We start from the raw sequence: 15917 nt of genomic DNA, 5'->3' as shown, positions 1-15917 counted from the left end.
CCTACCCACTATCTTCTATCTTACAGCCAACCCTAAAGTACAATTAGCAGTCAGATAACCTTTTAATTTATAGATATTAGGACTCCCTTTTTATTTAATGTAGTTGTAGATACTAGGCAACAGATGTTCATTTCATATTCTATCCTGGATGCTGACTGCATGGTGTACAGCACACTAGCCTACTTGAGTTTTTACCAGTTACCAAATGCTGTCTACTGCTAGATTTATCTCCCATTACAGGTACTTTAACTATGTTTAGTTAATTAGTTGGAATAGACATGTCTTCTTGCATCTCAGCAGATTCAGGTCACATCTTACTTTCACCTATGAAGATTCTCAGACTGTTTGTTTAAAATGGCCAAATGGCATTTCAGTTGAGCCAACTTTAACATTCAAGTTGATAGCACTTCTTGTTTTTGTTCAAACTTCAACCATCTTGCTGGAAGCATTGGCCTCATGTCTATATATTTGATGAATCAAGAGTTTAGTTTGCCTGAGTAGGAGTGAAGCAGCTCATGCTCAGTTTAGTACAACTTAAATACAAATGCAAGAGGGAAATAAGTTTAAAGTTGCATCTTTAGGAGTGATTCCATGACATCTAACCTAACTTGAAAAAGGGTATTGTACATGTACACTTAAAATGAACTAGATTGTTATGATAGAATTGTTTAATACCCAGTCATGCATAATAAAAGTACATACATTGACCACTCCATTTTATAAAATGCAATATAAAAATAAACATTTTATCAAAATAACAGATGTATATTAAACCTAACAACTTTAGGTCCACTTAAACCAAAAAGCAAAATCATTTGAACAATCATGTATATTACTAAACTTGTGCCAAAACACCCTCATTCCCTGAAAAAGACCTCTGTATGTATAACACCTATTTGCCCTCATATAAATTCAAGTATTTTATTTACAGTATGCAATTAACCTTTGTCCTACTTCCCATGAGACAGTCAAGGTTGCCCAAGGCAGTTTGAGTACCTTTCTCTCAGTTAATGCCTAGCCAGAATTGTTACTTCTAACATTGTCCTCACTCAGCTAGCTTCACATGGAACTGATTTTTAGAAAAGTTTAGTTGAAACAGCCAGATAATTCTAATACTGAAAGGGATTTTTTGAGTTAACTCCATTGCTCTTCCTTCCCTTCTACTTTAAAGATAAGAAGTCACTAGAAGTGTGGGCTTGTTGTCAACTACACTACCTATTTAGCTTCATAATTCCATCCACCTCTGAGACACAAGGGCTGCCTGTCATTAAAGGGCTTGACAGCTCAACTTTTCTACAATTTTTTTTTTAAATATTATTTTGGTACCCAAAGCACTAACAGTGTCTAGATGTTAAGCTTAGTTCCTTTTGTGAGAGTCCACACTTTCTCTGGGAAGACAAGCAAAGCATCTGCTCCCATGAGGGAATTAGGAAAAGTTACAGCTGATAGTAATGGATAATGTACTGGCTTTGTTTACATATGCTGTATTACTGATGACAGAGCTAGCATGAATTTAAAAGCTAGATTCCAAAGAGTCTAACAACTCCAAAACAAAAGTTCTGAGAAGAAAACTTAAGTCTCCATCTACAAGTAAGATGACCAAAGAAGGTCATCCTTATTTTGTTTAAGGATAAAGTACTACAAACTGTCAATTTGTCTTCCAAAGAAGACCTTGGTTTGAGGCTACAAATGAAATCTAGTTTGGTTGCCATAGTTTAAGGCATGCCAGAGTGAAAAAGCACTGAAAAAATCAGGTATTGCCCTGGTTGCTGGAGACTTTCCCCCCTACAAATCCTTTTTAAGGAGGAAGTTAAGTTTTCTAACATGGAGCTTTCCCTCTTCACTAGTTGACAGCAGCTCCTCTTAGGCTATGTCTACACTGCACCCTAGTGGCATGCAGGGCAGAGGTAGCTACATGTCACAGTGAAAAGCAGGCAGCATCCACACTGGTGTGTAGCTACACATGCCAAGGAAAGGCTCTGGGGCAGGAGAGCTCTGGTGGCTCCTCAGTGCCAGAACCTTTCACTGCTTTGGGGAAAGACTCTAGCAGCAGGACACTATGCTGCTAAAAATAGCAGTGAGTGGGGAGGCACTATGGGGGCAAGTAGGATACATATGCACCAGCTTTAGGCATGGCTTTCCTCTACTCACCTAAGGAGTACTTTATCATCTGTGCTGCTTTTTATACTAGTGCTAGGGAGAAATGCAGTGTGTGTATGCTACATGCCACCAAAAGGGGCATGCAGTGTAGATGTAGTCTTAGAGGGGAAACCACCCAACCAGGAAAGAGGAAGAATAAAGCCTGCCATGCACCCACTTCAAAGACAAATGCTGCATCCTGGAGTGTTTTTTTTTTTAATTTTTCATGTTGGACAGAGGGAAATTAATAGTCAGCATTCACTTAAACCATCCAAGACACCCCAACACATTTTTGGCAGTTAATTTAGTTAGATTGCTTAAAACCATAATTGTCAACCTAAGCTATGCCACATTCTGCTTATTTTGCTAGGTGGAAGAAGAGCTGGATTTATCTCCACAATAACGGCAAGCAACGTGAAGGTTAAGCACTGCACAGTAGATCTGAGAGGAAAGTTTTGCTCAAATGAAGGGACACTAGCCAGCCCTGCATTTCTGCCAGGTCTGCACAAAAGTTGGGGGCTGACTGATTGTTAATGACGGGAATGCTATTTCTCACCTGAAATGCTTTCCCCCATGAAAATTAAGACTAGTATAGAAAGGGGCAGGGGCTGTCATGCATTGATGTTAGAGGCAGGCTCCTATTATCTTTCATACCTAAAAAGGGGAAGGAAAGAAGAAAGCTATATTCTCTCTCTCAATAGACGCTTGCCAGCATCCTACACAACAGTAAAAGTGTTCTGTTAAAGTCTTTCTGTTCAAGTGACAGGATATGGACTTCTTGTCCCCACTGGAGCTATGAACTGCTAATTGGAAAAAGCTTTATACTTTTTAGTCCTTTCAAAACCCAATCCCATGCTTCTATTGCTTGAATAAAAGAGCTAGCATTTTACCAAGTCAGGGAGCTGTGATTTCCCTAATCTATTCCTTCCCAAACTCTTTTTGGCAACAAAGTTATGCTATGGTGTAATCTAGGAAGAGACATTCAAACAAGCACAGTTTGGCACTCAGAGAAAAGGATGGTCCAACTCCTTGAGACCATACTTTCATATTTACAGTAAGATAACCGGTCCCTGTTTCCCGCTCGGCACTCAGTAAAAAGATTTACCTTCCCTATCCCCCCAAAGAAATTCCAGCCATTTAAAAAGTGCTATAAAGATGAGGTGTTTGGTTATAATCAGTGTTCTTGTCCACTGACAAACCCTTTTAAATAACGCAGTGTGCTTTCCTGGCTGTAATGAGGTTTCACCTTTGCACTATTTATATAGTGCATGACGTGCAAAGATAATGTGCTCAGAGTTCATTTAAAATTCAATACCATGACACAGAATGAACTTGGGGAATAGCCTACACAGATGCAGAACGTGTTAACCTCATTTGACATTAGAACTAAGGATCTGAAGTACTGGAACACATAACCTAAGCTTAAGCCCTACAGAACTGACCAAAGTCTACACTTTACAAAAGAAGCTACCATCCAAAGACAAGGGGATGACAAATAGCAACAGTGTTACTTAAATCAGGACAAACATGAACAGAGAACAACTGCAATACAACAAATCTGAACATTCTTTAAAAATATCTGTCTGCATTTGGTTTACGAAGACTCAGATTCAAAATTCTATCCAAAGTAATGTAGTTCAAGAACTACCGTGCTTTCTCTTACTTAATATTGCCTTCTATAGATGCTACCTGCTACAAAATCTTTCCACATAGATTCTATTTAAGTTACTTAGGGAAGTTGAAAAGTAAGGCAGGGCATCAAAGTGATCAGCTGAAGGAAAGAGCAACTGATTATATCTGAGTGAATGACCTCACTTCTTCTCAGGTTGTCTATATTGTTGTAAATATTCAAAGTTGCATCTTATTGGAAAAAAGCTATGCAATACATGATCTGAAAGGCTCGATTTTCTGGAAGTGGAATTTGTGTCTGATTTACACTATGCTTTGAAATAACTAGTCACAATGTTTACAAAATTACGGTAACTTTCTCCTTTCAAATCCAAAGGGCAAATCTGTTAGGAATTCTACACACACAGAGTGTGCAAAATATCAGGGAGAAGCTCCAGTACACATTCTGATACTCCTGGAACATACTAGTACACAGACAGGACCAGGTAATTAGGTCCAGGACTGTGACTTGGACATTTTTGACAATCTACACTGACAGAGCTTCACTTTGCAGGGTGCAGTGATGATGCTGTTTTCTGATGATTGCCAAACTAGCAAGTCTTTTCTGCCTTTTACCCTGAGAGACACACTTATGAGATTCACTCTAATGAGATATTTTTTCTCTCACTACTATTAAGAGGAATTTGCTAGACCGCATCTTTCACACTGAGATTAACAATCCTTAACACTTGAGGTGGCTTGGGAATTGTGTGACCTGCCTAGATTCCAAAGAGAACTCTGCCTTGCCCCCCCCATCTCACCCACTTTAACTTGCTTTGGTTCCACAGCGTAAAATGCCTCTACTCACAAACTGGAGGTTTGGGGTAAGGAGAGTTCATAACCCCACTATGTTCTTACTCCTTTCAGAACAGGACAGGGCATCTAGACTGACTGTGCAAGGAAAAACTTCCTTTAACTGACTTGTTAATAACAGTAGTAGAGTTGAGGTTTCATGCCTCGCAGAGGCTCTTCATTCTGCTTCTCCTCAGCATCCCCACTCATTACAGCTTCAGTTGGTGAGTTGTCACGTGGAAGAACCAGCTGAGAGAAGTCATGCAAAAAATCCTCTTCCGAGGCGAGCAGCAACTCATTCCAGGCAGCGACGTCCAGCTTCCCTGATGTGCCACCATATTCTTCAGGAAGGATCCTTTGTGGAAGGTTTTGATGAAGAGAATTCAAATCAGGGCCATGAAGAAAAAACTAAGGAAGAAAATCCCAAAATATATTTTATTAAAGTATCAGACACCTTTTCAGCTTGTAATTAAGCATTTTAAAACTCCAGCGAGACCAGCACATGACAAGTAGGGAGAGTCTATTTTGCTCTTTAAATAATTCTAAGGGGGCATATTTCAACTGGCTCTGCATGCACAATTGCAAGCAACATCATTTTCTTTTTGCAAAGGACAGTGCACAACATTGTGCATGCAAGAGCAGAAGCCAGTTCGATACCTTTTTGAAAGTCTCGCCTTATAGGCGATCCAGCTAGTAAATCTTAATCACAATAACTACGTTTCCAGTTCAGTTTGAGTCTAAACTCATTCACAAGGATTGGGAGTGCAGAGAAGGCAGCGCTCAGCCTTGTGGAGAGAGGCATCCTCTTCTGCATGTGAAAGAGAAGAATCAACGAACTGCAGGGGGAACTGCATCCAACCTGTTTAGCTGATGAGAAAGTTACAACAACACAGGACCTTTGAGAAAGGAAGGGGAAGAATAAAGAGGAGTGAGAGAAAGGACAACTCAGGAGATTTCCTCCAACAAACATAACATTAATGCATAGGATGCTGTTGGCTCAATAATCCCAACTCCAGAGGAAAGTTACTATACTGATTACATAATATAGGTCCTAAAAATGTGCATTTAATCAGGTAAAATGCCAAGTTGTATTTATCAAAGAAAGCCAATCACTTCTGTCATTCTTCTGAGAAATCCTACTGACCAGTCTCCCTAACCCTCGGCATGTTCAAAGTGATACAGTTATGACAGAGCCAGACAAAAGCCAGGAAGCAAAGGATGACATAGTTACAGGCAGACTGAGTAAAGGACACTGCCATTTCCAACTTTTATCTGTTTCAATATTCATTACATTTCATGTCCAGCAAAGAGCCTGTCATTAAGTCCAATATTAAAAGGCACAATCACTTACCCGGTTTGCTATTTTTTCCTTCAGAAAAGGCTTGATGATGGCAAAAATTCCTTTGAATATGCGAGGCTCATTTATAATATTGACGGCTTTGATTCGAATGGGAAAACCATCCTGGGGGAGGAGGAGATTTTTACAGCGGTTTAGAAACACTGGACAGCTTTTTCTATTTAACCTTCCTGACACTGACTGCCCACACAGTCCCAAGATTCTATTTGCTCCCAAGATTCTATTTGCAGTTCAAATGTAAATTGATGCAGTGAAGTAGAGTATATGGGTGCAAGAATTGGACAAAAACCAGAGTGTCTGGCACTCACATAGAGCCTGACAGCACTCTTGGATCAGGAGATGTACCGCCAATAGTACATTTCATTTACTATATCTCTACTTTTGCCCCAGCCTTCTTTTGAAAAAATATGTTTTTAATTAAGGCAGGAGCAGCTCCTATATAAAAATTACGCAAAATGAATGACCCTGGATTCTGAGGGTCGGATTCCCTGTACTACTGGGGAATCAAAAGCACTGACTGGCCAGAAAGAAGCCCATGTTTTAAACAAAGCATTTTAAATGATTAAAGGTCAGAGCCCATGTTATTTGGGAAAACTTTCATGTATTTGCACAGAAGGAGAAAACCTATTGCTACTATTCAACTGGAAATCTGACCAGTTGGTCAAATTGACTGCAAAAGATAAAGGGGCCCTACACTGGTGGACACCACATCAGCACATGGAGCAGAGGGAGGTTAGAAGGCTGTCTCAGCTGCCAGTGGAACACAGGGCTCTGCAGTATAAATTGCAATTAAAAAATAAGGTTAGTCATGGTGCTTTCACTGGGAGGCTTTCAGTAGGAAGAATCACTAAAGGGAAAAGGTGTTTTTAAGGATTATGGTCTCATCATTGAGTTACTGACGCTTCCCTCTTCCAATAACCAACTCTGGCCGTACAGAGAACGCATTCATTGCTTGGACTGAAGAGTGGACACTTGCACTGCACAAATGTTTTCCCTCTGTAAAATGTTTAATGAAGCTGGGGGCTCTTGGGAGCGAGAGATTGATAACTCTTGCAAAAGCAAGGTAGTGTGGTCAGAATCTGGGCAAGCTTCTTTGCATGCGTCAGCCAAGTTACCCCAAATCTAGCTAGCAAAAACTCCGATTATTCAAGCCCTGGGGCCATCTCCTCTCACCACAGGCTTTCAAGTGTGCCAAATAGCATCTGCTATAAAATAAGAACTAGTGCACTCATCTCACATGTGACTTACACCATATTTCAACTGGGGTCTTCAATGGCAAGTTAAATAAGTATTAGTCCCTCACCCAAACTTCTGTGTAATTATTTTATTATATCTGTATTTATCAATTGAAATTTATCACCCATTTTACTTGTGTAAGTTAATTGTGGATTCAGACAATTTGCAAAACAATCATGTTCAGATTGTGGAACTTCTGTAAGAATGGTGAGAAGTATTAGCCAGCGTGCAATTAAGTGTCTATTCTAGTCTCCACAGAACTCTCCCCATTCTCCCTGCAGGGATCCAGCAAAAAAGCATGCACAGCTCAGACTAGACTAAAGCTCACGGGAAGAAGAAAAAGTCATTCAAGAGGAGCTTGCCCACAGTTACATTACCATGCTCCCCTCTAGACCAGAGGGGGGCAAACTACAGCCCGTGGGCCACATCCGGCCTGCGGGCCACATCCGGCCTGCGGGACCATCCTGCCTGGCCTGGGAGGCTAGCCCCCTCCCCCGCAGCCTTAGCTCACCATGCTGCCGGCGCAATGCTCTAGGCGGCGGGGCTGTGAGATCTTGCTGGGCACCGCAGCTGCAGAGCCGCAGCCTGACCTGGTGCTCTGTGCTGCACGGTGGCGTGGATGGCTCCAGCCGGGCGGCATGGCTGCCTGTCCTAGTGCTCTGGACCGTGCGGCTGTAACACTGCCAGCCACCAGTGCTCCAGGCAGCGTGGTAAGGGTGTGTGTGTGTGTGTTGGATAGAGGGCAGGGGAGTTCGGAGCGGGGATCAGGTGGCTGGGGTGTGGATAGGGGTTGGGGCGGTCACAGGGCAGGGAACAGGGGGGTTGAATGGGGGTAGGGGTCCTGGGAGGGGGGCAGTCAGCAAGGAGGGAGGGGTTGGATGAGGCAGCAGGGGGCAGTGAGGGCAGGAGTTCCAGGGGCGGTCAGGGAGAAGGGGTGGTTGGATGGGGCAGGGGTCCTAACTGGCCCTCCATACAATTTCGGAAACCCGATGTGGCCCTCAGGCCAAAAAGTTTGTCCGCCCCTGCTCTAGACCACAGAAAATGCTACAACTAAAATTATGTTCCTCTCCTGCCACTCAGACAAAGTAACCTGTGTCTGCTTTGCACTTCCTTCTATGCTGCCCCCCTAGGCTTGGAGCAGCCTCTCTCTTCTCAACCTCTTTCCTCTTAGAAATCTTTCCTCAAAACACAACTTTCAGGGAAGACTTTCAAAAGTCAACTCTGCAAAATTCCTGCAGCACCACTTGAAATTTGCGCAATCACCCAAGGCTCAGTGTGTGAATGATTCTATGTCCCATCTAGATTGGAAGCTCCTTTAGCAAAGACCATTTGTACAGCAGAGCATATTATCAACACTCAAAGATCAGCAAGGGGGTCTCTTCTTCCTAGTCTTACTTCATGTATCCTCCCCCTACCAGATGGCAAGCGGGCTCAACAACTCAAACTGCAAGTTACCAAAGTAGCAGCAGACTTGGGAGGCTCGGAGTATAAAGTCAGACCCATTAGCAGCCAGCATCAACCAATTAAGAGCTGGCAGAAGGCAGAAACGCATTTTTAAAAGCATTCAGGTAAAAGCCAACATATGAATATCTTTGTTAGCATTAGCAGAACTCTAGACATAGAAGCAGTAGTTTACAGTGTACGAGGCAGGCCTTACCTGAAGAATTCCAATCACTTTTTTGGCTACAAAAGGACCAAAATGAGATGCCTTAGATAAACTGACTCCGTTGTAGTCTGCAAGGATTACAATTCCATTCACTTGGGTCTCTTCAGACTGAATGAGTTTTTCTAATGTTAAGTATATGGCACGAATGTTCTCAGTAATTGGATAATTACTTGGTGTCCATCTGTCTAAGGTTACAAAACGTATGGTTATTTGGAAAGTAAATATAAAATGACTATATATATATGCCAAAAAATCATGATTTATTTTCCAGAACTCCAAAGTTATTCTTTAACACCCACACTCCTAGTTCACAGTAACATTTCTCAAGAAAGATGCCATATTTACTTCAAGGAGCAAAGGCCGTGGTCTTAAGAACCCCCTACATTCCCCAGCACAGATTACTAGAAGAGAAATCATTTCATCTCAGAAAGAAAGCAGGTAGACGGGAAAGCAAAGTATGAAAACAGTTTACAGCAAACCTGGCAGCACTGAAAGCAGATTTGGGATGTCAGAGGCTCTTTGCCCCACCTTGAACCCCCAGCTTGTTGTCGAAGAGGCTTATTATAAACGTGCATCTAGAAGACAGCAGACTTATTGCTATCTCAGGCTGATTGCACATTCATATTTTTCTCAAATCATCAGGCAACCACATTAACCCACTTTGTATTTTTGGTTTTAGTCAACTGCAGCTATTGCTAAAATTGGAAAAAAGTGATCTAAATTGGGCAAACAACAGACATTAATCCTTTCACAAGTAACTTTTCAGATTTCAAAAGGAAGCAATACCATGTAATCTGCAAGAGTCACCAGTGTCTGCAAGGGAGCAAGAAACAGACTTTGGCACAGTCAGAGATACCTCAAAGACACAAAGAATCTTGTTCCAACCAGGGAATTCAGGCATTACAATACCTGGACGAATGCAGACAACGTGGCGTCCCTCAGTGTCCAAGTGAGGCAGCACAGTGACAAAGCCAGATGCTAGGACAGCCTTAATTGCAGATGGTTTCAAGTTATTGAAGACCTCAGGCCAGCTCCTCCTGCAGCTGTGATAGTTCACCAGAAGCTGTAGCGCTCGGTCATAATCAAATTTCCTGGCTCTAAGGAACCTTAGCAAGAAAGCATCGTCCAGACACGTGCCCAGAGTAGGGTAATCCTTACACACCATGTCTCGGAGGGCTTGCACATCACGAAGCCTCCATTCAGGTTTCTCCTGCAGCTCTTCACGAGCCTTGGCAATAAGATCAGGAGACAGTGAGCACACATACCTTGGCCGATCTGGCAGGAACTCATTATCCGATGGAGACCCCACGGATGGGCTTGTTCGGGTACAATCACTGTCTCCTGACATTAGTTAGCAGGAAGTCTGTCCAAAACAACACACACAACAAATAATCCCCATACTATCAGTCATAATGCTTAGTATTTACATAATATGTATTATCCCTAATAAACAGGTGGGAAAATTATGGCACAGAGAGGCTAAGTGGCTCAATCACAGGCACAATGGGAATTGGTATTAGAGCCAGAATTAGCGTTCAGGAGTTCCTGTGTCCCTGTCCTAGAATCAGATTACTAGACCATGTCATTGTTTTATGCCCCAAAACGGTATAAAATAATATTAGAAGAAGCTTTTGCACATAAGTCAGCTGATGACGACAGAGCTATGGAGCTATGCCACCAATAAACTGCGAACAGTAAATCAAAGAGAAATAAGTTTGTATTAGCATTTCATTTACTTTCAGTTTTTATTTGGATATAAATTATCCTGATTGGGATTTTTAGGGTCTCTTACACAAACAGATCTGTATCAATACAGCTGACTGAAGTTTTCTAAGTCTCTGCATAAGGCATTGGTCAAGTCACAATCACTACCCTAAGAAACTCTTCTATCGGCTTGCAGCAGGAAGTTTTCATTGAGATCCCCTACAAAGTGGTGTGTAACTGCCAATGAGCATTTATGACATTTATGTCATTTTGGCAATTAGATACTTTATAGTCAGATGTGTAGCATTCCAGAAGTACCTGTCTTAATTATATTGGAAAGTACTGCAGTGCACAGACTGGAGAAGTGTAGTGGATACAGAAACAAATTCTTATTGCAACAGTTCCTCAAATATATAGTAGATTAAACAGCAGATACCTTCAAACTGGAAATATGAATTATGTTGCAGAGTCCTTTATTGCCTAAACACAAGAACGGCCATACTGGGTCAGACCAAAGGTCCATCTAGCCCAGTATCCTGTCTTCCAACAGTGGCCAATGCCAGGTGCCCCAGAGGGAATGAACAGAACAGGTCATCATCAAGCGATCCATTCCCTGTTGCTCATTCCCAGCTTCTGGCAAACAGGGGTTAGGGACATATGGTGAGTGGACAAGGGAGAGGGGAAGAGAATAAAGGATGAAATACTATATTTGAGTTATTTCTTGGAGCTTGATTTGGGACTGGCACTAGGAAAAAATAGTATTAAATTTGTGGCTACTGTGATTCCCATTCACCTGCACAGAGCCCTTCTGAAAGAGGTGTTGGGCGAGGGGAAGGCTGTGCCTTCCCCTAGAGTACTGAGTAGGGATCATCTGTATAAACATCGCACAGGATCAACTCCCTGATGCAACGGCATAAATTGATCCTTTCATCTTTTACAGCAGATCCTAGGGCCTCGGTGCGAGGGAGCAGGATGGGCGTTTGGGTTATTTCCTGGGACATGTCTCCTCTCGTCACACCCCAGGGAGGCTAGGTAGTAGTCTGGATACCAGCAGCAAGGGCTAAGCATCACCCCCATCTGTTCGCAGCCGGGGCTGTCAGCCCTTTAGGCACCACAGCTGGCGCCCATGCGCGATTGGGAGGGGGCCGATTTCCCTGAACACCTGCCCCCGGGCAGGGGACCCTGCTCAGTCGGGCACAGTGGCCAGGTCCCGGCCACTGCGCCAGGGGCAAGACTGGCAGCCTCCCAGGCCGTGTATCAATGTCACAGACCCTCCCCCCCCGCGGCAGCACCGAGCCCCCCAATCCGGGGGGGGGCGCCCCCGGCCCCTCCACGCGCTCGGTCCCACGGCAAGAGAGGCCGCCCCTCCCCCACTGTCTCTCTCCTCACGCCGGCCCGCCACGCCCCATCGCCCGGGCCCGGGCCTTCCCCAGGCAAATTACCGGAGCGCCGGCTCCGAGCAGAACGAACCGTTCCGGGGGACCAGACACCGTGACCCCGGAACCACAGCGCCCACAGCCCGCCGGAAGTGACGCAAAGGCGGCGGCAGAGCTCACGCGCTGAACGCCAGGGCTGCGGCGGGGGGGAGGGGGCGCATTAGTTCCCCCGCTCCCCGGTACCTTCCGTGGGGGTCAGGGTGTGTGTCCCCCCCCGCCGTTGTGGTACCTTCCGGGGGGGGGTGAGGATCTGCTCCCCCACGTGTTGTAGGGCCTTCTGGGGGTGCGGGGTGGCCGGATGGGTCGTTACCCCTCAACACGTTGTGGTACCTTCCAGGGGAGGGAGGCTGTCCCCCCCACCCCCATACACATTGCTATACTTTCTGGGGTGTGAGGCTGCGCCCCACTGGTATACCTGAATGGGGAGGGGGTCAAGGTGTGCCATGTCTCCCCACCCCACATGTTATGGTACCTTCGGGGGAGGGGAGTGAGGATGTCTCCCCCCCACACACGTAGTGGTACCTTCCAGGTGCGTGTGTTCTTGTGCACTCCACATCTTGGTACCTTCACCCTCGTGGGGCTGGGGAAGCAGCTCCAGGTCCTGCCAGCAGAGCAGGGTCTGCATATCACAGTGCAACCCCCTGCAGAGACCACAGTCCCCAGCCCGCACTGGGGCTGCCTGCAGGATCACTGGTCCCAGCGGGGCCCTGCTTCTTGGTACAACAAACCCATCCGTGTCAGAGCATCCATAGTCAATGATTATTTCCCTATTGACAACTGTTTTTTGAGATCTGCTTGTTAGCTAGGTTTCGAGTAGCAGCCGTGTTAGTCTGTATTCGCAAAAAGAAAAGGAGTACTTGTGGCACCTTAGAGACTAACCAATTTATTTGAGCATAAGCTTTCCTGAGCTACATCCAATGCATCTGATGAAGTGAGCTGTAGCTCACGAAAGCTTGTGTTCAAATAAATGTGTTAGTCTCTAAGGTGCCACAAGTACTCCTTTTCTTTCTGCTTGTTAGCTAGTTTGCAATACATATAGTGTGTGCTTTATGGATATTGCATAGTGCCTTTTTTAAATCAAAAAGTTGTGTGGTACTGAGTCAAACACCATATAAAAGTCTAAGGACATTATATCTACATGGTTACCCTTATCAAACAAATTTATAATCTCATCAAAGAATGAAATTGGATTTATTGACAAGACCTATTTTCTATAATACCATGTTGACTGGCATTAATTATATTCCTATCCTTTAATTCTTTATCAGTTGAATTCCATATCAGCTTGTCATTAGTTTGCCTACATTGACGTCAGTCAAACTGGCACATAGGTACCTGTGTCATCCCACTTGTCCTTCTTTGACTATTGCCCAATATTAGCACCCTTCTGGAATTTTCCTAGTATTCCAAGATTTTATTAAAAATTAACATCAGTGGACCAGAGATCTCCTCAATCAACTCTTTTAGGACTCTTGGGTGCAAGTTATCTCGCACTGCTGATTTAAAAATGTTCATCACTCGATGCAGATGTCTAACATCCTTTTCAGTTATTAGTGGACTAGACAGCACTTTGTCATTCTCCTGTGATATGCGTACTTCATCCTACTTTTTCCATATAGAGAAAAGAACTATTTATTGAACACTTCTACCTTTTCTGTATCATTATTAATAATTTTACCATATTCATCTAACCTATACCATTGCTAGAATTTCTTTTGTTCCTAGTATATTTGAAAAAACTTCTTATCCTTATCCCTGGCAGCTATGGGTTTTTTTCAGGTGTCTTTAGCTTCCCTCATCAATTTTCTGCATTTAATAAATTCTAATATATGCAGATTGCTATCTAGTCCTTATTAATTTGTTATATGTATATTAAATATTTATTTATTTTTACTTGTTGCCTTCATTTCGCTGCTGAACCAGGATGGGCTTTTAGCCAAAGCTGTTCTGTTTTTTTGCTAGTAGAATGATGGCTTTTTAGCCATATAATAAACTATTCTTAAAGAATTCTCAATTTTTATTCACATTTTTCTGTCTAAATTTGTCTTCCCAATCAATTTTGCTCACAGTTTTCCTCAGATTTGGGAAATTAGCCCTTTTGAAGATATTACTAGTTATGACTGTCCTGTTGTTTTCCGATATTGAATGTAGTCAGGTCATGATCACTAGTCCCTAGGCAACCACCAACTTCCAGTCCAGTATTTAATTCATCTTTATCTATCATAATGAGATTCAGAATAAATTTACATTGAGCTAGGGGCAATAACTTTTGCGTTAAAGCAAATCACACTTAAACAAGGAGATTCAGCTAGGAAACACACACCTGAAAGAGCCAAGAAAAAATAATTTAGGCAGCTCAGTGACAGGGAGAAACCTAAGAAGCAGAAATGCTGAAAGAGACCTAGTTGAGAGAGGCATTGTTTTATTTTATTTGATTTATTATGCATATAGCACCCTCTTGGTGCTGTGCACTTTGCAAGCAAGTATGAAGACAAAGTTCCTGAAGTTTACAATCATTTAGTGGACACAGCTGACAACAAATTAAATGCATTTGCAGTGTGAAATGGCCACAGAAAAGGCCCGTGGAATTTTGAGGCTACACTTCTAAGGTGTCCTGGAGCAGAGAGTTTATTATCGCTCTCTATATGGGTCAGATGTGGCTGTGCCTGGAATATTTTGTTCAGTTTTGGGCACCTTAGTTCCAGAAGGGTATTGACACAAATTGGAGTGAGTTGCGTGAAGAGCAACAAAATTGATCAGGGTGCTTGAGAGTCTGGCAGCATCTAAAGGGTGTGAACCCTAAGAAGGGAAAGGAATTATTAGTGGGTGTATATGAAAGTGGGGGCTCCACTGGGAGAAATAGGATGGCATTACAAAAATGTTAGCTCAGTATCAGGAAAATCTAGATGGAGAGGTATCAGGGTATGGGATAGTCTCTAAGGAAAGCAGTGGAAGCCCTCATGCTTGGGGTTTTTAAAACTCATTGGACAAAACACTAGTAAATATATAATAAATTACAACCCTTCTCTGGGTGACATCCAGGAAAACTAATAGGTCTTTCTAATCTCTAGTATCTCTGATTCAGCCACTTAAGGGAATTTGAAATATTAAATCCCATTGTCCTAGGGATGAATGCTTCTTACCCTATTTTGTAGTTATATTCCTCAAAGGTGTTTCCTCCAGCTGCACATTAAAGTTGCTAGACGCATCATATTTTTAGCTAGAAACTGATCTGGAATTGATCTTCAGGGACTTGTAGAGTATCAGATACCAGAAGTGGGGTGTAAGAGCATGGGCTGTCCTCACATGCCCCCCTGTGGCCTAGCATGGCACAGCAGGTGTGACCTCCTTAATTTCTCTCTATTGGATGAAAGTTCAGCTTTAACAGATCTGGGCAAGGAGAAGTGAGCCAACACATACTCACAGAATAGTATGTGCTCTTCAATGGAGTTTCAGGAAAGGAGCAATTACAATGATCAGTTCATAAGGTGCTCACTCAGGACCCTGTCCAGAGCTCCCAAACTTAAAGTCTCTGAGTTAGGACAAGCTAATCACCTGAAGCCTGAGAGAGAAACCACCATCAGCTGCAGCCTGAACAGTTTCTACTCCCCACTTTATAAAGCACAGGTGCCTTACCGTAAGCCCAGTGGGGCCGCAGGTAATCAGTCGCAGGTGTGCTGGAGCCTGCTGACTCTGAAAGGGGCTGGTCACATTATGACCTGGGGTGGAGAGAACACTTTGTTTTAGTCAGATCATGTTTTAGGAGGGGTGCTCCTCATAGAACTAGTGTGACTCAGCTATGACACCTTCCAGAGCAAGCATGGGTATCTAAATAGGCCAGGCCATGTCACATCTTTGGGTCATGAACTCTGATGAAAAAATATCAACAGGCAACTGGAGTGCCAAACTAGGAAACTGG

General features: G+C 43.3%; 1 protein-coding gene across 4 annotated transcripts; it reads right to left on the bottom strand.

The window, feature by feature from the left end:
- Positions 1 to 653: 653 nt before the first annotated feature.
- Positions 654 to 12156, bottom strand: TTPAL (alpha tocopherol transfer protein like). 4 transcript variants are annotated; one of them, XR_005227807.2, is made up of 6 exons: positions 12005 to 12156; positions 9768 to 10221; positions 8850 to 9043; positions 5951 to 6061; positions 5257 to 5495; positions 4875 to 5007 (listed from the first exon to the last, which is right to left on the bottom strand). XR_005227807.2 is itself a non-coding variant. In XM_027829522.3 (5 exons), the coding sequence occupies exons 2-5, from the start codon at positions 10204 to 10206 to the stop codon at positions 5463 to 5465; spliced, it is 777 nt and encodes a 258-aa protein (XP_027685323.1). In that variant the 5' UTR covers positions 10207 to 10221; positions 12005 to 12156; the 3' UTR covers positions 654 to 5462. The 4 variants fall into 4 exon arrangements, 3 of the variants coding, with proteins under 3 accessions (XP_027685323.1, XP_007067354.2, XP_043382525.1); XM_027829522.3 differs by having other exon boundaries at positions 654 to 5495; XM_007067292.4 differs by lacking the exon at positions 5257 to 5495 and having other exon boundaries at positions 654 to 5007.
- Positions 12157 to 15917: the final 3761 nt, after the last annotated feature.

This window comes from Chelonia mydas, chromosome 13 (genome assembly GCF_015237465.2).
Source record: "Chelonia mydas isolate rCheMyd1 chromosome 13, rCheMyd1.pri.v2, whole genome shotgun sequence".
Classification (NCBI taxonomy): domain Eukaryota; kingdom Metazoa; phylum Chordata; order Testudines; family Cheloniidae; genus Chelonia; species Chelonia mydas.
This window is presented reverse-complemented; position numbering and strand designations above follow the sequence as displayed.